This window comes from Sebastes fasciatus, chromosome 4, assembly GCF_043250625.1.
Source record: "Sebastes fasciatus isolate fSebFas1 chromosome 4, fSebFas1.pri, whole genome shotgun sequence".
NCBI classification, from domain to species: domain Eukaryota; kingdom Metazoa; phylum Chordata; class Actinopteri; order Perciformes; family Sebastidae; genus Sebastes; species Sebastes fasciatus.
Window position 1 is genome coordinate 39,725,192 of NC_133798.1, and position 19,430 is coordinate 39,744,621.

A 19,430-nucleotide genomic window follows, 5' to 3' on the forward strand; every position below is an offset into this window, starting at 1 on the left:
TTCAAGTAAAGACTGAATGGGTCCACTCTGCTGACCTGGTGGATTGAATCTGAAAATAATAATTTAAGACAAATCAATAATAGATAATATTCACATTCCTGCAGTTCTTCATGTTCAAAGACAGACTGGTCTAAGATCTAACTCTATTTGTGTTTTAAGTAATGATCTCTTGAATACAGCTTTCTCCAGCAGCAGCTTAATGTTTAACATAAAAGACATTACGCTGTGACTTGAGGTGATGTGAACGGTAACTTAATGATCACAAAACCGTCTCTTACAGGGCTCAGAAAACAGGTTTGGATCCAAGCCAGCTACTGTGAACGTACAATGAAAGCCCATAAAGCTAATAATTAAAGTAGCTTTGGGTCTTAATGTGTAAAAAAAAAGTCTCCTTGGGAAACCATTTGTGCATCGATCTGTAACCTGAGAGAATCTAATTACCTTTTAAAAAAAATCAATCAATAAAACCCCAGTATATCCACAGTTTTAGTGATTAAAAACATCTATTAAAGGGTTTATTAAAGTGCTCCCATTAAACCAACTTAATGGTTACTAATCCACCATGAAGACCTGACTCGCTGTCATTAAAGGTTCTGTTTGTAACTTCCTACACGTATAAATCATTGCTGGTCGGTGTCCCATGCGCGCTCGCGTGTGTCTCCGCTGTTCAGACTCAGACTCCAACATAAACTACAGTGAAGCACCAAAACCTCTTGGTTGTATCTAGTGAAGCTGTTAAACAGTGTTGGCCGCGGTCGGAGGACGCGGGGGAGACCGTAGCTTTGGTCTCCAGGACCGGAGTCTCTGCTCCTCTGCTCCTCTGCTCCTCTGCCTGCCTTCACTCACACACCACACTCCTTCTCTCTCTCTCTCTCCACCTCTCACGTGCATGCTGCTCACTCCACACTGCAGAAGAGTTAGTTTAGCTCTGAGAATATCTAGTGAATGTTCAGTGGACGTTTGTGCAGAAATAACTGCTGCAGCTCCTCCAGACCAACAGAGGTTTCCCGTGTCTTGTGAAGTGACGGGGCTCCGCAGAGAGAAACGTTATCGTCTCCGACCAAAACTCCGGCGTCTCCCCCGTTCCCTCCGGCCGCGGTCGGGAGGCTGAGGCGGGAGAAGCCAACACTAGGATCAGCATTGATTCATGGAGAGACCTTGGTCTGGTCAGCTAACATTACTGCCAAGCAGCTGAAATATAGAGTGATATTGTGCTTTTAGCTGACGTGTGTCTCCTCACTGTGTTGAGCGATGCTCCTTCATGTCTATGTAGAGCGAGCACAAGCGCCAGCAACAGGACGCTGACTTTAGTTGACTTAACGGACACAGGTGAAGCTGTTAACAAGACATTTCTGATTCTTACTAACAGTCCCTTTAAAAGAAAACTCCAGAATAAAGAGAGTAACAGCAGCGCTTCTGAAACAGAATGAGCGATACCTTGATGTGGATGGACTGCACGGCCTCCTGGTCCTTGGTTTTACTGATGTTCACTAGACTGTACACCTTCTTCATGCTGGCAGAGCGTCTCTCACACTGACCTCAGTAACTCTGCAGAGCTGCAAGCTGATGCTGCTGAAGTGATCAGAGAGAGTGACGCTTTACGCCACACCTTCTACCCCCCCCCCCCCCACCCCCCGACAGGCCCAGGTGAGAGAGGTGGAGAGAAGACAAGGAGGAGAAGTAAAGGGAGTCTTTGTGAGGTTTACAGATTTGGAAGAACAGGTTAGAGATGAAGAGAGAGAGAGAGAGAGAGTTGTTAAGGAAACAGAAGCTCAGTGGAGTGTAACGTTACGTGAGGCCTCAGATGAATGTACAGTCTGTCCAGTAAAGTGCACTCTGCTCTCAGGGTATACATTAAATAGACAGCAGAGTGATGCACATACATGAACATACATTCAGTTTGTGAGTGAGAGAGAGAAAGAAGAGCGCAGCCGTGGCGACGGAGGAACCAGCAAAGTGAACAGTCTTATATGTCGTTGCATTCAGGGACACAGAAGGCAGCTTTTAAGTCAACAGACAATAGAGCTGCAGTGTTACTGAAAGTCTCTTAAAGGGGCGTTCCACTGATTTTACACATGCTGATCCGTTTACATGTCATGGAAAGTACAACGCAGTCTGTAAAAAACGTTGCATGATGTCTCCTGTGACTCTAGAGGAGCTTTCTCTCTGAAGTCAGGGTCTAAAGATGCCCGGCGATGTCATAATTACTCTTAAAAAACAGAAAATCTGTGTTGTGGAGTTTTTAGTGATGTGGACATTTACCAACCAGGAAGGGTCTGCTATCCTGTTGCATTATGGGAAATGTTGGATTCAGTGTTTTTTGGAACTTGACCTACACTAGTGGTTCCTTCAGATGTGGTCGGGTTCACCGTGTTCTCGAGATGAGTCCATATGAACGCCCCCCTCCTGTCGGATTCACGACCTCGTGAGTGGAAAGTTTCTGAAAGTTCACAGAGTTCACGAGATGTGACGTGTTTGCTGACGTGTTTGCTGACGTGTTTGCTGACGTTGTCAGAAATAGCGGAGGACATGGAAGTTAATGTTTTGGTGCATAATAAGTTAATATATTGTAATTTGTAATTTTACACAATGTCTGAAGAAAATGTTGATATTCCCAACAGCCTCATCTTTTCCTCTGTCGTTACTCTGAGGTGTAAAATCAGCACACTTCCCCTTTAAGTCTGCTCCGTCTGTTCAAAGAGACTAAATGAGTGAAATATACTGTATGTGCTGGTCAAACATTCATAGAGGTCTGCATATGAAACCAAAATCATTAACAGCCTGAGTGTATGCACATTCACGCTTCCTGTGGAGTACGTTTACAGATGAACATACCATATATATATATATATATATATATATATATATATATATATACACTCACCGGCCACTTTATTAGGCACACCTGTTCAATTGCTTGTTAACACAAATAGCTAATCAGCCAATCACATGGCAGCAACTCGATGCATTACGTCATCTAGACGTGGTGAAGACGACTTGCTGAAGTTCAAACCGAGCATCAGAATGGGGAAGAAAGGGGATTTAAGTGACTTTGAACGTGGCATGGTTGTTGGTGCCAGACGGGCTGGTCTGAGTATTAAACTGATGATCTACTGGGATTTTCACGCACAACCATCTCTAGGGTTTACAGAGAATGGTCCCAACAAGAGAACAGATCCAGTGAGCGGGGGTTGTGTGGACGGAAATGCCTTGTTGATGTCAGAGGTCAGAGGAGAATGGGCAGAGTGGTTGGAGATGATAGAAAGGAAACAGTAACTCAAATAACCACTCGTTACAACCAAGGTATGCAGAATACCATCTCTGAACGCACAACACGTCCAACCTTGAAGCAGCAGAAGACCACCCGGTACTAGCAAGGTGTACCTAATAAAGTGGCCGGTGAGTGTATATGTATGTATATATATAGATCTGGCCTGACATACGAGTACAGCAGCTTCCTTGCTCACCATGTCCGTCTTCAGAGCCTCCGTCACCAGCTCTCCTGTCTCAGACTCGGCCCGGTCTCTGTCCCGACCCTGCGGCGTCCTCCTGCTCTCTGCTGCCTTCAGCATCTGCAGCAGGTTGGGGCTGCATTTTACTGTCTGATGTCTGGTGCTCTCCTCCTCCTCCACCTCTCCTCCTCCGTTCAGCACAGCTCCGTCCGCCGCATGGCGTGGATCAGGATATCCATCAGGTAGCGGCAGGTCATCCCAGAGGGCTCCTGTCTGCTCCCTGTCCTGCTCCATGACTCCACTGGCAGCCGGTGATGAAGTGAATTAGATTCCTGCTCAGGTGATCTGACAGCTAGACCAGGTGACGGCTCGGCCATACCCTGCCCACATGTTTCCTCCTGCAGTCTGTTTACTCTAAACAGCAGCAGCTCTTGGCTCACTTTGTCTAAATGTAAAGTAGATGACCTGGATGCAGTGTGTACAGGCTAAACACTGATGTTAGCAGGAGACCTGGAAGTGAAACTCCATGTAGGTAGATGTCAACATGTGTCCTCTCATACAGTCCTTTGTACTGAAAGCTCTCCTGTTGATGGAGGAGCTCTTTCCCACTCCAGACCTGCAGGCAGTCAGACCTGCAGAGCCACTTCTTGTTTCTGTGTTGTCTTTGATAACATTGGCTCCAATCACAATGAGCACAAAGACATGAGAGGGAGGCGATGCCAACAGAGGGTTACCTTATAAACACACCGTCACGGTTCTGTGTTTACATTAAACCAAACCAGCATCAGTAGGGTCGCCATGGTGACCGACCGACCGACCACCTCCCTTCACCTGTCTGTCGCCAGGCTGAAAGATGAGAGGCACACTGATATCCAAGTATCTCCAATAGACCGGTGTAGTTATCAGATATGAAACACATTATGTTAAGGTTTAGGTTCCTGTATGAGCGTTACAGTTTCCTCTCTGTGCTTCCCTCTCCAGCTGCAGTGACAGGATAACAACAAAAAGAGGTCATAACTTTAGATGATACCCACTAGATGTTTCCATCTCAGATAGCTAAACCTCAGATTAGCTTCAGATAAACTTTTGAATATTGAATTGACATTGCATTTGGAGGTGATCTCTTAAAGGAGCAGTGTGTAGGATCTGGTATCTACAGCAGGTAATTTCTGATTAATAAACAATTTCCGAGGACCACCTTCCCAAATAAATGACAAACTGTAACGGGGAGACTCGTGGGTACCCATAGAACCCATTTACATCCACATATCTGGAGGTCAGAGGTCAAGGGACCCCTTGGAAAATGGCCTTACCAGTTTTTCCTGGCCAAAATCTAGCGTAACTTTGGAGCGTTATTTAGCGCTCTTCCCAACAAGCTAGCATGACGCGGTTGGTACCGATGGATTCCTTCGGTTGTTTTAGTTTCATATGATACCAGTTTCCTTCCTCTAGCTCTAAAACTACAGCATCTAGCTGTGAGGTTGCAGATTGCAACCAACTGGAGCTTCTCCCGTGTGCCAGGCGTGTCGGAGAACTACGGTGTCTGACGTGAAAACTTGAGAACATGACGGTTCGTCTCTAGAGGTGTTTGGTTTGTCTGTTCCGGGCTTCCGTAGAAACATGAGAGGACCGGCTTGTAGATGTAAACAGCGATTCGTATTTTCAAGTGATTAAACACTAAAGAAAAATAATATTATTGTATCAGCTATTTATTTGTTGTTTTATTAATAATAAGTTTTATTGTTTGAGTTGTTATTCTAGATGTTTATTTAGATTTGATTTTTGATAGTTATTTGTTTAGTTTAACTATTTTCTTGTTTAGTATTTTGTTCATGAATTTGGTAAAACTGTGGTCACCCGCGCTGATAGAGGTACTTTAGGTAGGACCAGCATGCACCTGGATGGGCTTGTGGTCCATGTTTTCTTTGGGATTTGTTTGTTTGCTGCTTTTTGTTTGTCTTAATAAATCATGAGAAACACGTTTTGCATGGACGATGGACTCTTTCTCCTGCGTAAACCACATACTGTACCCACGCTGCGTCACTGGCCTTTTTTATTTAACTTTGATTTTTGCGACAAATGCCCACTACCGATATATTATATTATATTTCTGCCAATAGATCCCCTACATGCTACACACTGTTCCTTTAACGGCCAGTATGAACAAGAGGAATGATTACAGAAAGCAAACCTGTTTCACTGGTTCATTTTCATTTCAAAATGTATTTCGAACATGTAGAATAAAAAAATTAAATTAAATAAATAAAAAGGGAATGATCATACCGACAAGTGGACCGCCAGAAAGAAGTAATATTTACATACAATGAAAAGCATAAGTAAAAGAAACTGTCAAACACTCGATGTCTTGGTTTACATATTCGTAAAGAAGAAGTACAAATTGATTTAATCCCACTTTAATAATTAACCAGCTTCCTTATTGAGTTAAACATATACTCTAATTAATTTTCCTAAACTTTGTCTAACTATAATTATTACCTTTTATATCTCTGTCATACAGAAGTATAAAATAATTACTGATATAATTATCCTTATCAAAATATAAATTCATTATCAGTCCAGAATACCAATTTATTACTTATAATATTTATCTTAATCAAAATACAAATTCATTACTTACATATTTATCTTAATCATATTGACTAGTTGTTATCTTTTCTTATATGCGCATATTATTATTTATAATATACAATACGCACATGTAATACAATATGCAATATATATATATATATATATATATAAAACCCAGTGATCACACACAGAAGGTCAAACATCCCAGATGTTGAACAGATGCAGTCTAAGTGTTGAGGTTTGTGCTGGTGAGCCTGGAGGTGTTGGAGTCTCTACAGGAGGCGTGTTTCCTGTTTCCTGTTCCACTAGAGGGCGTAACGGTTCCACAGCTGTTCGTACTGTCAGCTGGAGGTTTCCCACAGCTGAGACAGAGAAACCTTCTGTTGGTGTCCTCAGTGTGGAGACAGTGGGAGGATTTCAGCTGCTGTATCTGAGAGGAACCAGCAGAGGTTAATGAGGGAGGAGCAACGGGAGGGAGAGTTCATACCGTCTTCTCTCTCTCTCCAAATCCTCCTCTGTTCCTCATTTCTATTCAGTGCAGGAATGTGAGACTCCGGTGTTAAATTGATCAGGAGGGGTATAAATAATGTTAGAGGTCAGTGAGGTGCTCACTAAAGGACCCTTTAAACGTTGTGTTGCAGGTCCTTAGTGTTAAAGAAAACTGAATCTTTGCTCACTCTCCTGAGGACACGGACTTTAAAACGGACAAGCAAATAAACTCAGTTGTGAAATCAAGTGTGCGTCTTTCATCCAGAGTTAAGTCCTTTTTTATCTGTTAATGATTTTGAAACAGTAACGCATGCTTTCATCACCACACGCCTCGATTATTGTGATGCACTTTACGTTGGTGTTAGCCGAGCCTCTTTGTGTCGCCTGCAGCTCGTTCAGAACGCCGCAGCTCGTCTTTTAACCGTTGAGCACATCTCCCCGATTCTGGCTTCTCTTCTCCGGCTCCCTGTGAGATTTAGGATTGATTTTAATATTTCATTATTAACATATAAATCGTTAAATGGGCTCCGACTGATCTCTCAGACCTTTAAAACCACATCTTTTATCAACGACACTCAGATCCTCTGAGCAGTTGTTTCTGACTGTCCCGAGGTCAAAGGTCAAGCTCAGGGGTGACCGAGCCTTTTCAGCTCTGGACCGCTCCGCCTCCACATGTTGGGCCGTCCTCCACACTGCCTGATTATAAATCAAACCTCAAAACACACTTTCATTCCTTCTGGCTTTTGGCTCGGCATGAGAGTTGTCTATTTTAATCCTTTTTCCTTTCCTATTAACGCTTTTGTTATTCTAATGTCCTGCTGGTTTTAAATTAGTCTGAGTGTTTTATTGTGTTGTTTTTATGTGTAATTGCACTTTGGTCAACTTTTGTTGTTTTTAAATGCGCTTTATTAATACATTTGGATTGGACTGGGTAGCATCTATATTCTAGTTTGAAGCATCAGGAGGCGAGATCAGAGCAAATATGATTAAAAAAAGTTATTTCTATAAAACGGTTGCTATATGGTGACAGTAGTGCATGAAACAGGTGAACTGAAAAAAATCAGGTGTCCTCCGGTGCTCCTAATGGCATCTGCAAGTTTTCACAGACCGGAGGAAAACAAGCAGTAAGAGCTGATCTGAGGTCTGCTGTCCAGCTGCCGTCTATGAGAGCCGGCTGTCAATCACTCTGAACTCTGATCAGATGGTCAAACTAGACAGCGCTGATCAGATATGAATCAATATTCTGTTACGTTAATGTCTATTTCTCTCCTCACATGTTCTCAGGATCATCTCGTAGTGAAGGTTTAGCTGGAACATGAGAACGTTTGTGACGCCGCCGCCATTTTGAAATCTGGTGAAGGAACGCCAAGTTCTGGTCACATGACCGGAGCTCAGCCAATAGGAACGCTCTCTCTCTCTGAAGTGACCTGTGATTGGTCAAAGTCTCCCGTCACGGGCTAGATGTTCTAAAGCCTGTAAACAGAGCCATGAGGAGGAGCAGAAGTCTAGTTTACTCTCAGAACACTTCAATTACAATATGATGAAAGGTTATTATGGGATGTCTGCTCAATGATGCCAAACATATACTGACTACTGCAGCTTTAACTCTGGCAATATTATCATATTTGTATACTACACTTGCTGCGTCTTCTAGCTGGGTAGTAGCTCTTGTAGTGATGACACACTTTGCTTTACAGTCTGCTGTGTTGTGTAGTAACGTATCTCCTCCTGCTGTGGATAGACACTGTCTAGGTGTTGTTTTAGACTGTGGAGCAGTTACTGGCTCTCAGTCTCAGTTCAGCAGTGTTAGATTAAGATTTTGCAGCTCTGCTGTTTCCTCCAGTGAACACGGTGCTGCAGTTCTTCCCTGGTTCTATTCTGGTTCTTTGTTGAAGTACCTCCCTGGTTCTGTGCTGCAGTTCTGCTCTGGTTCTGCCCTGGTTCTGTGCTACAGTACCTCCCTGGTTCTGCTCTGGTTCTGTTCTGGTTCTGTGCTGCAGTACCTCCCTGGTTCTGCTCTGGTTCTGCCCTGGTTCTGTGCTGCAGTACCTCCCTGGTTCTGTGCTGCAGTACTTCCCTGGTTCTGCTCTGGTTCTGTGCTGCAGTACCTCTCTGGTTCTGTGCTGCAGTACCTCCCTGGTTCTGCCCTGGTTCTGTGCTGCAGTACCTCCCTGGTTCTGTGCTGCAGTACTTCCCTGGTTCTGCTCTGGTTCTGTGCTGCAGTACCTCTCTGGTTCTGTGCTGCAGTACCTCCCTGGTTCTGCTCTGGTTCTGTGCTGCAGTACCTCCCTGGTTCTGCCCTGGTTCTGTGCTGCAGTATCTCCCTGGTTCTGTGCTGCAGTACCTCCCTGGTTCTGTGCTGCAGGGTGTAGTTCCTCCCATCAGGCAGCAGCCCAGCAGGGATTGGGCAACGCTTGTGATGTGATGGTGGAGCCAATACATCCGGCTCTCTGTGCTCGTTTACTCTTTACACAAATTCAGTTTGATTCTGAGCATTTTTAAAGTCATGACAATATAAAACACTAAAGTTCTGTCAGTACCTCTTTTATTTATGGAAAACATGATTTAATACATGGAAGAGAGGGAAGAGAGGGACAGATATCACATTTGGGCTCATTTCACAATAACATGGATTACGGATGTCATTATCTTAATATGACGGATCTAACCGGACAGGAAACATGCACGCACACACACACGCACACACACACACACACACACACACACACACACACACACACACACACACACACACACACACACACACACACACACACACACACACACACACGCACACACACACACACACACACACACACACACACACACACACACACACACACACACGCACACACACACGCACGCGCGCGCGCACGCGCACACGCACACCAGTTTACAGCTGCTAATACTCTGTTATTCTCTCTTTTCTTAACTCAATTTGAAGGTTTCATTCAGACCATTTCTTTTCCTGTTTCACAGCTCGGTGTCGTCCCGAACGCTTTATATCAATAACACAGGGTCTCTTTCTGTAGTATGTTGTCTTCTTATTAGACTAGACCAACGGCCAGCAACCTGCCTCTCTTCAGCACCTCTCCAGAGGCTCCCTGTGGAGGCATTGTTGTAGGTCTATAGTACGACGGTACGACGGTACGACGGTACGACGGTACGACGGTACGACGGAGTATTAGGACCACATTGAGGAAAAAAAATAAATCTGAGATTTGGAGAATAAAATCAATATTATCTTTTTTTCTCGTAAAGTTATGACTTTATTCTGTAAATCTCAGATGTTTTTTCCCTCAATGTGGCCCGAATACTCCGTAGTACATTGTCTCTTTGGCCCTCACTGCATTAGACTCATATACTATATATTTAGACTATAAACTGTTTTACCTTCATCACAATGATCAAATGTTTTGCGGCTCCAGTGTCTCTTTTGATAGTAAAGGTTGCTGACCCCTGACCCCTGACCTCTGACCCATGGACTAGACTTATACTTTTATTCTAGATTTTTTTTAAAAACACTGTTTTGGTCACTAAACCATCACATCAACCACAGTTTTACTGTCGGGGTAAAAAGAGGTTGCATATCAAACAACATACCGCACGCGCTCGTGTCGGAGGAGCAAAGAGGAAACTATCCTTTCAAAGTAAAAACCCCAACGGACACTTTTTCACAATAAACCACATTCTCCCCAGAATGAGAATTATAACACGATGGCATGTATTTAAAAATCATTAAAAGTTAAGTATGTGGTACATTTATAAATGTAAAACACAGTTTCTCTTTCAATAGCAGTCGGAATACGTTTAACCATTGAAAGAGAAACCGAGTGCACGATAAGAACACACCTACTCTACATTTTAACAATATTCGTGTCATCTCAGTTTACAAGATTATTCACATTATTCTGACTCCGTCACCAACACGGGTCGGTACTTCGGCCACCAACACGAGTCGGTACTTCGGCGCTCATCGTGCCGTGCGTATGTTCTTGTACTGGCACAGCAGCAGGTGCTTGAAGGTGTTCTTGAAGGTGGCGTTGCAGAGGGCGTAGCAGGCCGGGTTGATGGTGCTGTTGATGTAGCAGAGCCAGTAGCCGATGGTCCAGAGGGAGTTCGGGATGCAGCTGGAGCAGAAGGTGTTGATCAGGACCATCACGTTGTACGGCGTCCACGTGGCCACGAAAGCAACCAGGATGGCCATGATGGTGCGCGTCACCTTCTTCTCCCTGGAAGAAATGCCCTTCCTTTTCCATTTGGCCACGGCGCTCTGCTTCGTCATCTGGAACATGAGAGTAGAAGAAAAGGACAGTTTTTAGTTTAAAGTTTTTAAAGTAATACTCGTTGAGTTTTTGGCAGCTTGGTAACAAACTGTAAAGTCTGTTAATGCTCTTCGTTAGCAAACTTATTTACACATCCAGCAGACATGGAGCAAAGTTATCTTTCTTTTTGACTTGGTGAATGTATGTCCATTATTCACTCTCTTTTAGCTCGGTTTTTGTTTAAGTAGCAATAAAAGGAATGATCCGTAAAACCAAACAGTCATTTTTTAGTCCTGTTGATATATTAACCAACTTCCAATCCATCTGATAGTTCTGATATTTCTGTCTGGACCAACTAAGTGGAACGACGGACGTTGCCATACTGAGAGCACCGGAGCTGTAAATCTGGTCAGATGTCTGATATGTTTTTTTTATTCAATAATCAGATTTACCTTAAACAGCGTCCTCGTGGTCAGACTCTGTCTGTCGGCGGCTGAGTTCTGCGGGGAAGCTGGCTGTGTTTGATTGATCTTTTTCGCACTATTCGAACCTTTCCGAAGCGATGCAGCGGCCGCGGCGTCCTTGGACGTTGAAGCGTGGTTGCCGTCTTCCGTGGAGTCCGCCTGGTCGGTTGTTTCTTCCTGACACGGCCCGCTTCCATTCTGCTGCTGCAACATCTCCTTCTCCTTCCCGTTTCCAGCCTCCACCTGAGCTTCTCTCGTCGTGATGCTGCTGTTGTGGCCCTCACATCCGTCCTCCTGGCCGGAGGGACCCTCTCCCAGACTGGTCCCCGAGGGCTTCCTGCTGTCCCTCCTCACGCGGCTGCGGCTGGCCTTGGAGATGCGCCAGTAGAGATAGATCATGATGGCCACCGGCAGGTAGAAAGCTGCTATGGCGGTCCCGAACGTCACCGCGGGGTTGGAGAAGAACTGGATGTAGCACTCACCCTCCCGCACGGTTCTCCCACCCACGATGAACTGCCAGAACAAAATGGCCGGAGCCCACAGGATGAAGGACAAGACCCAGGCCGCGGCGATCATTAGACCCGCCATCTTGGTGCTGCGGCGCGCCGGGTAGCTGAGCGGTTTGGTGACACAGAAGTAGCGGTCGAAGCTAATGATGAGCAGGTTCATGACCGAGGCGTTGCTGACGACGTAATCGACGGCCAACCACAGGTCGCACACCACCGCTCCCAAGGGCCAGTAGCCAATCACGATGTAGACGGTGTAGAGGTTCATGGAGCAGACGCCGATAATGAGGTCTGCACACGCCAGGCTGAACAGGAAGTAGTTGTTGACAGTCTGCAGGTTCCTGTTCACCTTTAGAGAAACAACAGGCTTTCAGATACTAATCCTTTTTTGTGCGGTGTGATGTGTGTTTTCTCTTTTCTATTAGATTACCACACATGCTGTATTCTCGTCTGGGTGAACTCTTCAAGGTCGTCCACAGACGGATAAACTTTAATCATAAAAAGCCAAACCTTTATAGAGAGCATGACCAGGATGTTTCCGATGACGGTGACCAGACTCAGAGACCCGGCCACCAGGATGATGAGGATGATCTCCAGCGTCGAGTACGGGCTTCCAGAGAAGAGGCCGGTGTTATCACCGCCGCTGATGTTGGCGGTGTGGGAGGAATTCAGAGTGTCCATACTGTCTGCTTTTGGATCTCCTCCTCAGGCTCGAATCATATCTGTGCAACACCTGGTGAGCACAAACACTAAGAAGTAATCAACTCTTTGGCAACTCATTTTGCCTTTTTTCAGATTCCGTCCCATTTGTGTGTGTTTTTATCTGTCTGCACAGTTACAGATGCAAAATCATGCGTAACTTTGAGGGTGTAAATATTTTGCAGGTGTTTGAGTGTTTTTCAGCTCACGACTTGGCTCAGGTGTGGAGGACGGACAGGTGAGCAAATAAAGGCTGCAGCAGCAGCTGTGTGTGAAATATACAGCAGACTCATATCAGGAGCAACACATTAGACGGCTGGATTCTGCTCAGTCGCTGTTATCTTACATTTCTAAATCAGCTGTTATTGTATAATCAACGTGTAGATGATTTGGTATCAGATGCTACTTATATAAACTGATTTTTGAAACCATTTTTGATTCTGATACTAGGTTTGAGGTTTGTTTTAAACTTGTATGAGTTCTTTCTTTGCTGAGCTTCTCTCTTCACCCACATCTTAAAGGGACTGTTTGTAAGAATCCTAAATGTTTTGTTAACAGCTTCACCTGTGTCCGTTAAGTCAACTAAAGTCAGCGTCCTGTTGCTGGCGCTTGTGCTCGCTCTACATAGACATGAAGGAGCATCACTCAACACAGTGAGGAGACACACGTCAGCTAAAAGCACAATATCACTCTATATTTCAGCTGCTTGGCAGTAATGTTAGCTGACCAGACCAAGGTCTCTCCATGAATCAATGCTGATCCTAGTGTTGGCTTTTCCCGCCTCAGCCTCCCGACCGCGGCCGGAGGGAACGGGGGAGACGCCGGAGTTTTGGTCGGAGACGATAACGTTTCTCTCTGCGGAGCCCCGACACTTCACAAGACACGGGAAACCTCTGTTGGTCTGGAGGAGCTGCAGCAGTTATTTCTGCACAAACGTCCACTGAACATTCACTAGATATTCTCAGAGCTAAACTAACTCTTCTGCAGTGTGGAGTGAGCAGCATGCACGTGAGAGGTGGAGAGAGAGAGAGAGAGAAGGAGCGCGGTGTGTGAGTGAAGGCAGGCAGAGGAGCAGAGGAGCAGAGTACAGCAGAGACTCCGGTCCTGGAGACCAAAGCTACGGTCTCCCCCGCGTCCTCCGACCGCGGCCAACACTGTTTAACAGCTTCACTAGATACAACCAAGAGGTTTTGGTGCTTCACTGGAGTTTGTGTTGGAGTCTGAGTCTGAACAGCGTAGACACACGTGTCACACAAGTGACCTGGAAGTCTTAACTCAGGTTGAACGGTACCATGAAACAAGGACACCTCTAGAGAGTTCATTTAAATTTCCCGTTTGGCATTGAAAGTCACAAAATCCCCTCTGAGAATATCTAATCTGTGCCTGAGAGCCAATTAAAAAATGTCAAGTTGATCCGATCTTGATCCTTCAACCACAAAGGAGTCACATCCTACCAACACGTCTGCTCCTCGATGTGGAAGAGGCACTGCCTGGTTTGAAAAGTGTCTAGGTGTGCTTATATGTTTGCTCTTTGAGACAAAATACACCTTAACAGAAGCCGTGGTTTTAACGTCAATACAGGGCAGTATCTCTGAGGATAAATGAGGTTTATCTGCAGAACAAGTGAGAGGAAACATATAAATATACTCTGGCTCTGGAACCTGTTCTGAGAGTATACAGACAGATTTCCACCGGGGCCACCCACGCTAAACATCCAGGCACTCACGGTGGATAAAAGCATCTAAACACCTGTTCTTCTGGATCTATAACGGGGTTGTGTATTGAAAATGTCCCCAGCCGAGCAAACAGACAGCAAAACACCACAATTAAGGCAAAGTATCATTACGGTTAGCATTATGTTAAAAACCAAGAACCATCAGGAATAGACCCACGATACATCCACAGCATAGCAATGTGATTAACTGATGTATTATGATCAGAAAATCAATGTGAAGACACTCAGAAGGTTGTTTCATACTGCTGAAACCATGTAAGTGACTCCATTAGGCCACACGATAACATCGTACTGTACCTGAGAGATGGTTCCTTCCTGCTCTTACAGCCAGATGAAACTTCATTACAGCGTCTCTAACTCCATCACTCACTCATCAGAGACCCAGAATGGGACTTTTCTGTCGCACGTGAGACAGAACGTGAGTCTGTTTAGTTCAGCTGTAACTCTCAGGAGCTCGTCTCCACGTTTGAGTTGTGAGGACGTTTTAGGGTTTTGGTCCTGCTTAAGGTTAGGTTCAAGGTCACAGTAAGGGTTCAGGGTCACAGTAAGGCATGTAGCAGTGGCTGACATTAGGTGAGTCTACAGGTAATTAATGTGAGTCAATGTGGTGTCATCCAGTGGTGTTCCAAGATGGTAAATGGACTTGGACTTATATAGCGCTTTTCTAGTCTTCCGACCACTCAAAGCGCTGTACACAACTTTGCCCATCAGGATCTAATCTAAATACTCATTCACACACCGATGGCTATGCCTTCGGGAGCAATGTGGGGTTAAGTGTCTTACTCAAGGACACATCGACATGTGACCTGGAGCAGCCGGGGATTGAACCATCGACCTTACGATTGGTGGACAACCTGCTCTACCCTCTGAGCCATAGCCACCCAGGGCTGCTATGGTGGTTCCATAGCAGCTTTGTGCTTGGCTGCGTGTTTGTTGTCTTGAGCAGCATTTTAAATCATTTGAGATCATTTTAAACGCCTCAGAAGCTTCAAAGCTTCAAATTGATTTTAAATCGTTACTTTAATAATAAGGCGCTTCTAAGTTACTGGAGTCAAGTCCGAGGTCGGGTGTTTGGCCGTGGCTGCAGATGTGCTCTACCTACAGGTTGTTGTTTACCTGTGTTTTTGGCGACTACTTGCTACTCCCCGATCTACGTGCCTAGACCTCGGAAGGAGGTTATGTTTTCACCGACGTTGGTTTGTCGGTATGTTTGTCTGTTAGCAGGATTACTACAAAAGTCTGTGATGGATTTGAATAAAATGTTTTGGAGGGGTGGGGTATGGCACAATGAACAATCCATCAGATTTTGGTGGCGATCTGGATTCAGGAATATTTTTAAGGATTCCGATCAGCCTGAGCATTAATACCACAGAGTATAACACATGCACAGTATAACTGATGACGCGTTGATGACGCATTGATGACGCGTTGATGACGCGTTGATGACACGTGACCCCGCCTTCTTCCTCTTTCTGAGAGCAGAGAGATATGTGTGTGGATGTGCGGCGAGACATGGAGGTGCGGTGGGAGCTGCTGTCCATCCGCGGTGAAAAAAGAACAAAGCGGTAGCTGACGGGATGAGAGACAACGTAGTGTAACGCTCTACAGACATAACAAGGCTGCTGAATGAGAGAGGCATCCGCTGATACGTTACACTGAAACACACCGTGTTAATAACAAGCCGACCACCTCACGGTGCCGCCAGCTGGGAGCTGAGAACTGTTTTTAAAGTCACGCGTTGGCGGAGGTCTGAGCTCTCCGGGTGCCGTTCTAGTTAAATATACTTGAACCTGCAATAAGTGATTTTTTTGGCCACAACATTGACATAATCATCACCTTTTAGGTTGATATCAGGAACTTGTTAGCAAACAGCTGTTTATTTCAACAGATGTGGAGCATTTGGAGCCGTGTTAGTCCAATATTTGCTCTCTTTTAGCTCTGTTTTTGGTCTCCACCTCTAGCTAAAAATGAGATAAAACTCACTCTTTTTTCTTATTTGTCTCAAACTACAAGGTTTCCTATAACAGCTCATTTTAATTTTCTATTTTACTTTGTTTTAATTCTTTTAAATTCAGTTTATGTGTCTTTTTATGTTGCCCTGTGTTTGTTTATGTCTTGTCTTTATGTCTCATGTAAAGCACTTTGAATTTGACTAATTTTGCCAAGTAAATTTGAGCCCTACATATATTAACAAGCTGTCTAATAAGCTTGTGTGAAGACGTTTCCATGTGATGTGGAATTGGTTGGTAACAGAGCTGGAGATCGCTGCCTGTCCTCACTTCTTCCCTTCGTTCACACTAATAAGACCGACATTACTGGACCTCCCTAATTGTAATCCGGGGCTACTGGAGAGAGTCACAGAGGCAAACAGTATTTCTCTGACAGGCACAGAAACAGAGTAATTAGATCCAGCAGCAGATGCTGCCTGCAACAGCTGTACCGGTAATATGCTTCTAGGATATATAGTAGTTCTCATCTGGCAGCTCGGCTTTAAAAAGTCTCTCCTGTCTTTGATATCATGAGTCGGTAGCTACCGGCAGATGAGACGGTGAAACAGGGAGGCTTGTTTGCAGAGACGAAAGCGGACGTCACACAGAGTACACAGTTCCATCAAAAGGAGGATCAAAGTGTTTCATTACTTCATTCTATCTCATAAATGTACTTTATTGTTTGCTATACTTTGTTTCTAACAGGAGTTCAGTAACATCATCTTGGATGTTTGTACAGATGTGATTTCAACTCATCCAGCATCTGCAAAGCATGTAAATACACAATACGTGTGCATATAAGATGAATACAGTACTTAGTTTGAGGTCACAACACTGTTTCTAAAAGGACTTTCAGTATTGTGAAGCAAAGATTCTCAATGTTCTTGCTCTAGTTAGTCGCTGTAAGATGGTTTGAAGTTTGTTGTGAGTTCAGAGAAGAGTGTCCTGAATCTGAGGAGTGGGAAATTTCACATCAACCTGAGCTTTGGCCTCGCACAGCAGTGTAACGGAGAGAAGAGAAAACCACAGAATAACCAATGCAGCGCTGCGATGGAGCCAGGAAGGAAAAGGTACAGCACAAATAACAAAGTGACCAGGATGGAAAGGACGACAAGATCAATGTGAACTGATGAGGTGCAGAGGAGATCATGTTTTTAGAAAGTGGGTATTTTGTAAAAGAAGAGAGGCGACTCAGGGAGTCCATGTCAGGGGAAAAGAGAAAGAGAGTTAATTAGCAAAGATTAAAAAGTTGATTTCATCTGGTAGGCCTACAGTTCAGTTCTCAGGGAGGAGCCGCCTGTTTGAAATCTAATTTCTCTCTTAGACACAAACATGGTGTAACCAGGGGGGGGATTCCTCGGCAGCAGGGAGACCGGGGAATCCAGAGTCGGGATGTGATGCTGCTGGCAGATTGAAACCTTTCAGAAATGAAGATTAACATTTCTAAAACAGCCTCGGGGGCAACAACAGAACCCAGTCCTACTCTGCGATGACTCCCTCAGGAAGCTGAGCTGCATGTGGAGCTAACATTTCAATCAATAGAACGTATCACATTATCTTCCTGAGATTTTCCCTTTTGTCTTTGAGTTTATATATTGACACTTTAGTCAATATTTTAAAGATCCCATAATATTGATTCATCCTTCTATAGTGCATCATGCTGTAATATCTGTTTACAACTCACAAGAAAGACATTTGACTTGTTTAAATCAAGCTTTTTTTCTACTTAAGAAAGGAAGTTCAGGAAAAAGATTTTCTTCTTTTATATCTGCAGAAATATACTGAACTCTACCGGTGCTTCAGTTTACTGATATTTAAATCTGCTCCATAAGTTTTCTAAATAAATAAATAAGCATGTGTCCTTGCCTGCAGTAGTTTGGTACAAATCCACAGAGAAATGTGATCTTACCTCGTCTGCTGGGAACGACCTGGATGAGCTGCTTTAGTTTGGTCCATGTTACTCTCACCTCTGTCGACACACTGGAGCAGAGAGACAAGCAGAAAGGAACCAGACGTTGATGATGTCGCTCCTCCTCTGACAACGAGAACCACTGTGTGTGTGTGTGTGTGTGTGTGTGTGTGTGTGTGTGTGTGTGTGTGTGTGTGTGTTAGAGAGAGATAGAAAGAGAGACTGACAGCAGGGAGGGGTTATGGGTGCTATTAGTTGTGTTTTATCCCTGAAGCTAGGGGTCACAGATTTGAATAAACAAAAGAGACAGACAGAGACGGGGAGATGTTTACCATGGAAAGCTCTGGTGACCTCTCCAGCTCTAACACACCTCATCCTCCTCCTGCTGCGTTACAGAAACTCTCCAGGTGATGATGTGGAGAGAAGTTTGAGTGGCTGTGGCATGAAATAAAACGGTATTCTAATCTTTTATTATTATTATTGTTATTATAATTTTTTTCTTTTCTTAATTTTATTTAAATTTTGAATGCTGAAGTTGTTTTCTCTAGTGTACTTATTGTGTTCGTCTCTAAGCTCAACTACTTAAAAAATGTTTCATAAACTATTTAAATTACGAACTGTAAATTGCATATATGAAAACAACCTCGAAAAAAGGGAAAAAATAAAGTATGAGAAAAGAAAATAATAATAAAAAATATATATTATATATGTATATATACATATGTATGCAAATAAGGTCATATTATCTCTATCAAATTTGTTCTAAAAAACAAAAACAAACACTTTTCCTCAGAACGTCTTTGTAAGAGATCCATCCATCCATCCATCCATCTGCAACCGCTTATCCCGTTAGGGGTCGCGGGGGGGCTGGAGCCAATCCCAGCCGACATTGGGCGAAGGCAGGGTACACCCTGGACAGGTCGCCAGTCCATCGCAGGGCTGACACATAGAGACAGACAACCATTCACGCTCACATTCACACCTACGGGCAATTTAGAGTCAACAATTAACCTAACCTGCATGTCTTTGGACTGTGGGAGGAAACCGGAGTACCCGGAGAAAACCCACGCTAACACGGGGAGAACATGCAAACTCCACACAGAAGGGTCCCAAGCCAGATTCGAACCTGCAACCCTCTAGCTGTGAGGCGCCAGTGCTAACCACTGCACCACCGTGCAGCCTTTGTAAGAGATCACGTAGATCAAATCCCAATTTATCGAGATTCACTACCGGGTTCCGTCTCAGCATCATAGAGCAGAACGTGTTCTAATGCTTCTTCCTGATTACAACATTCATACCTTCCTGTATTATGTTTTCCTATTTTAAATAATGTA

The 19,430-nt window shown here is 44.3% G+C and overlaps 2 protein-coding genes across 3 annotated transcripts in view; both read right to left on the minus strand.

The window, feature by feature from the left end:
- Positions 1-3,761, minus strand: part of LOC141766979 (S-adenosylhomocysteine hydrolase-like protein 1) — an 11,738-nt gene extending 7,977 nt beyond the window's left edge. The window contains exon 1 of one of the 2 annotated variants that reach the window (XM_074634228.1): positions 1,438-1,633. In XM_074634228.1, the coding sequence (XP_074490329.1) occupies positions 1,438-1,512 (75 nt within the window). In that variant the 5' untranslated portion in view covers positions 1,513-1,633. Of the gene's footprint in view, positions 1-1,437; positions 1,634-3,467 lie in introns of those variants that run through there. The other variant, XM_074634229.1, reaches the window with a different exon arrangement.
- A 5,228-nt stretch (positions 3,762-8,989) lies between these two features.
- On the minus strand, positions 8,990-18,288 carry LOC141766990 (muscarinic acetylcholine receptor M2-like). Its single transcript, XM_074634247.1, has 4 exons — positions 18,097-18,288; positions 12,276-12,498; positions 11,248-12,114; positions 8,990-10,815 (listed from the first exon to the last, which is right to left on the minus strand). Exons 2-4 carry the CDS (start codon positions 12,444-12,446, stop codon positions 10,504-10,506), a joined length of 1,350 nt encoding a protein of 449 aa, XP_074490348.1. The 5' UTR covers positions 12,447-12,498; positions 18,097-18,288; the 3' UTR covers positions 8,990-10,503.
- Between the last annotated feature and the right edge of the window lie 1,142 nt (positions 18,289-19,430).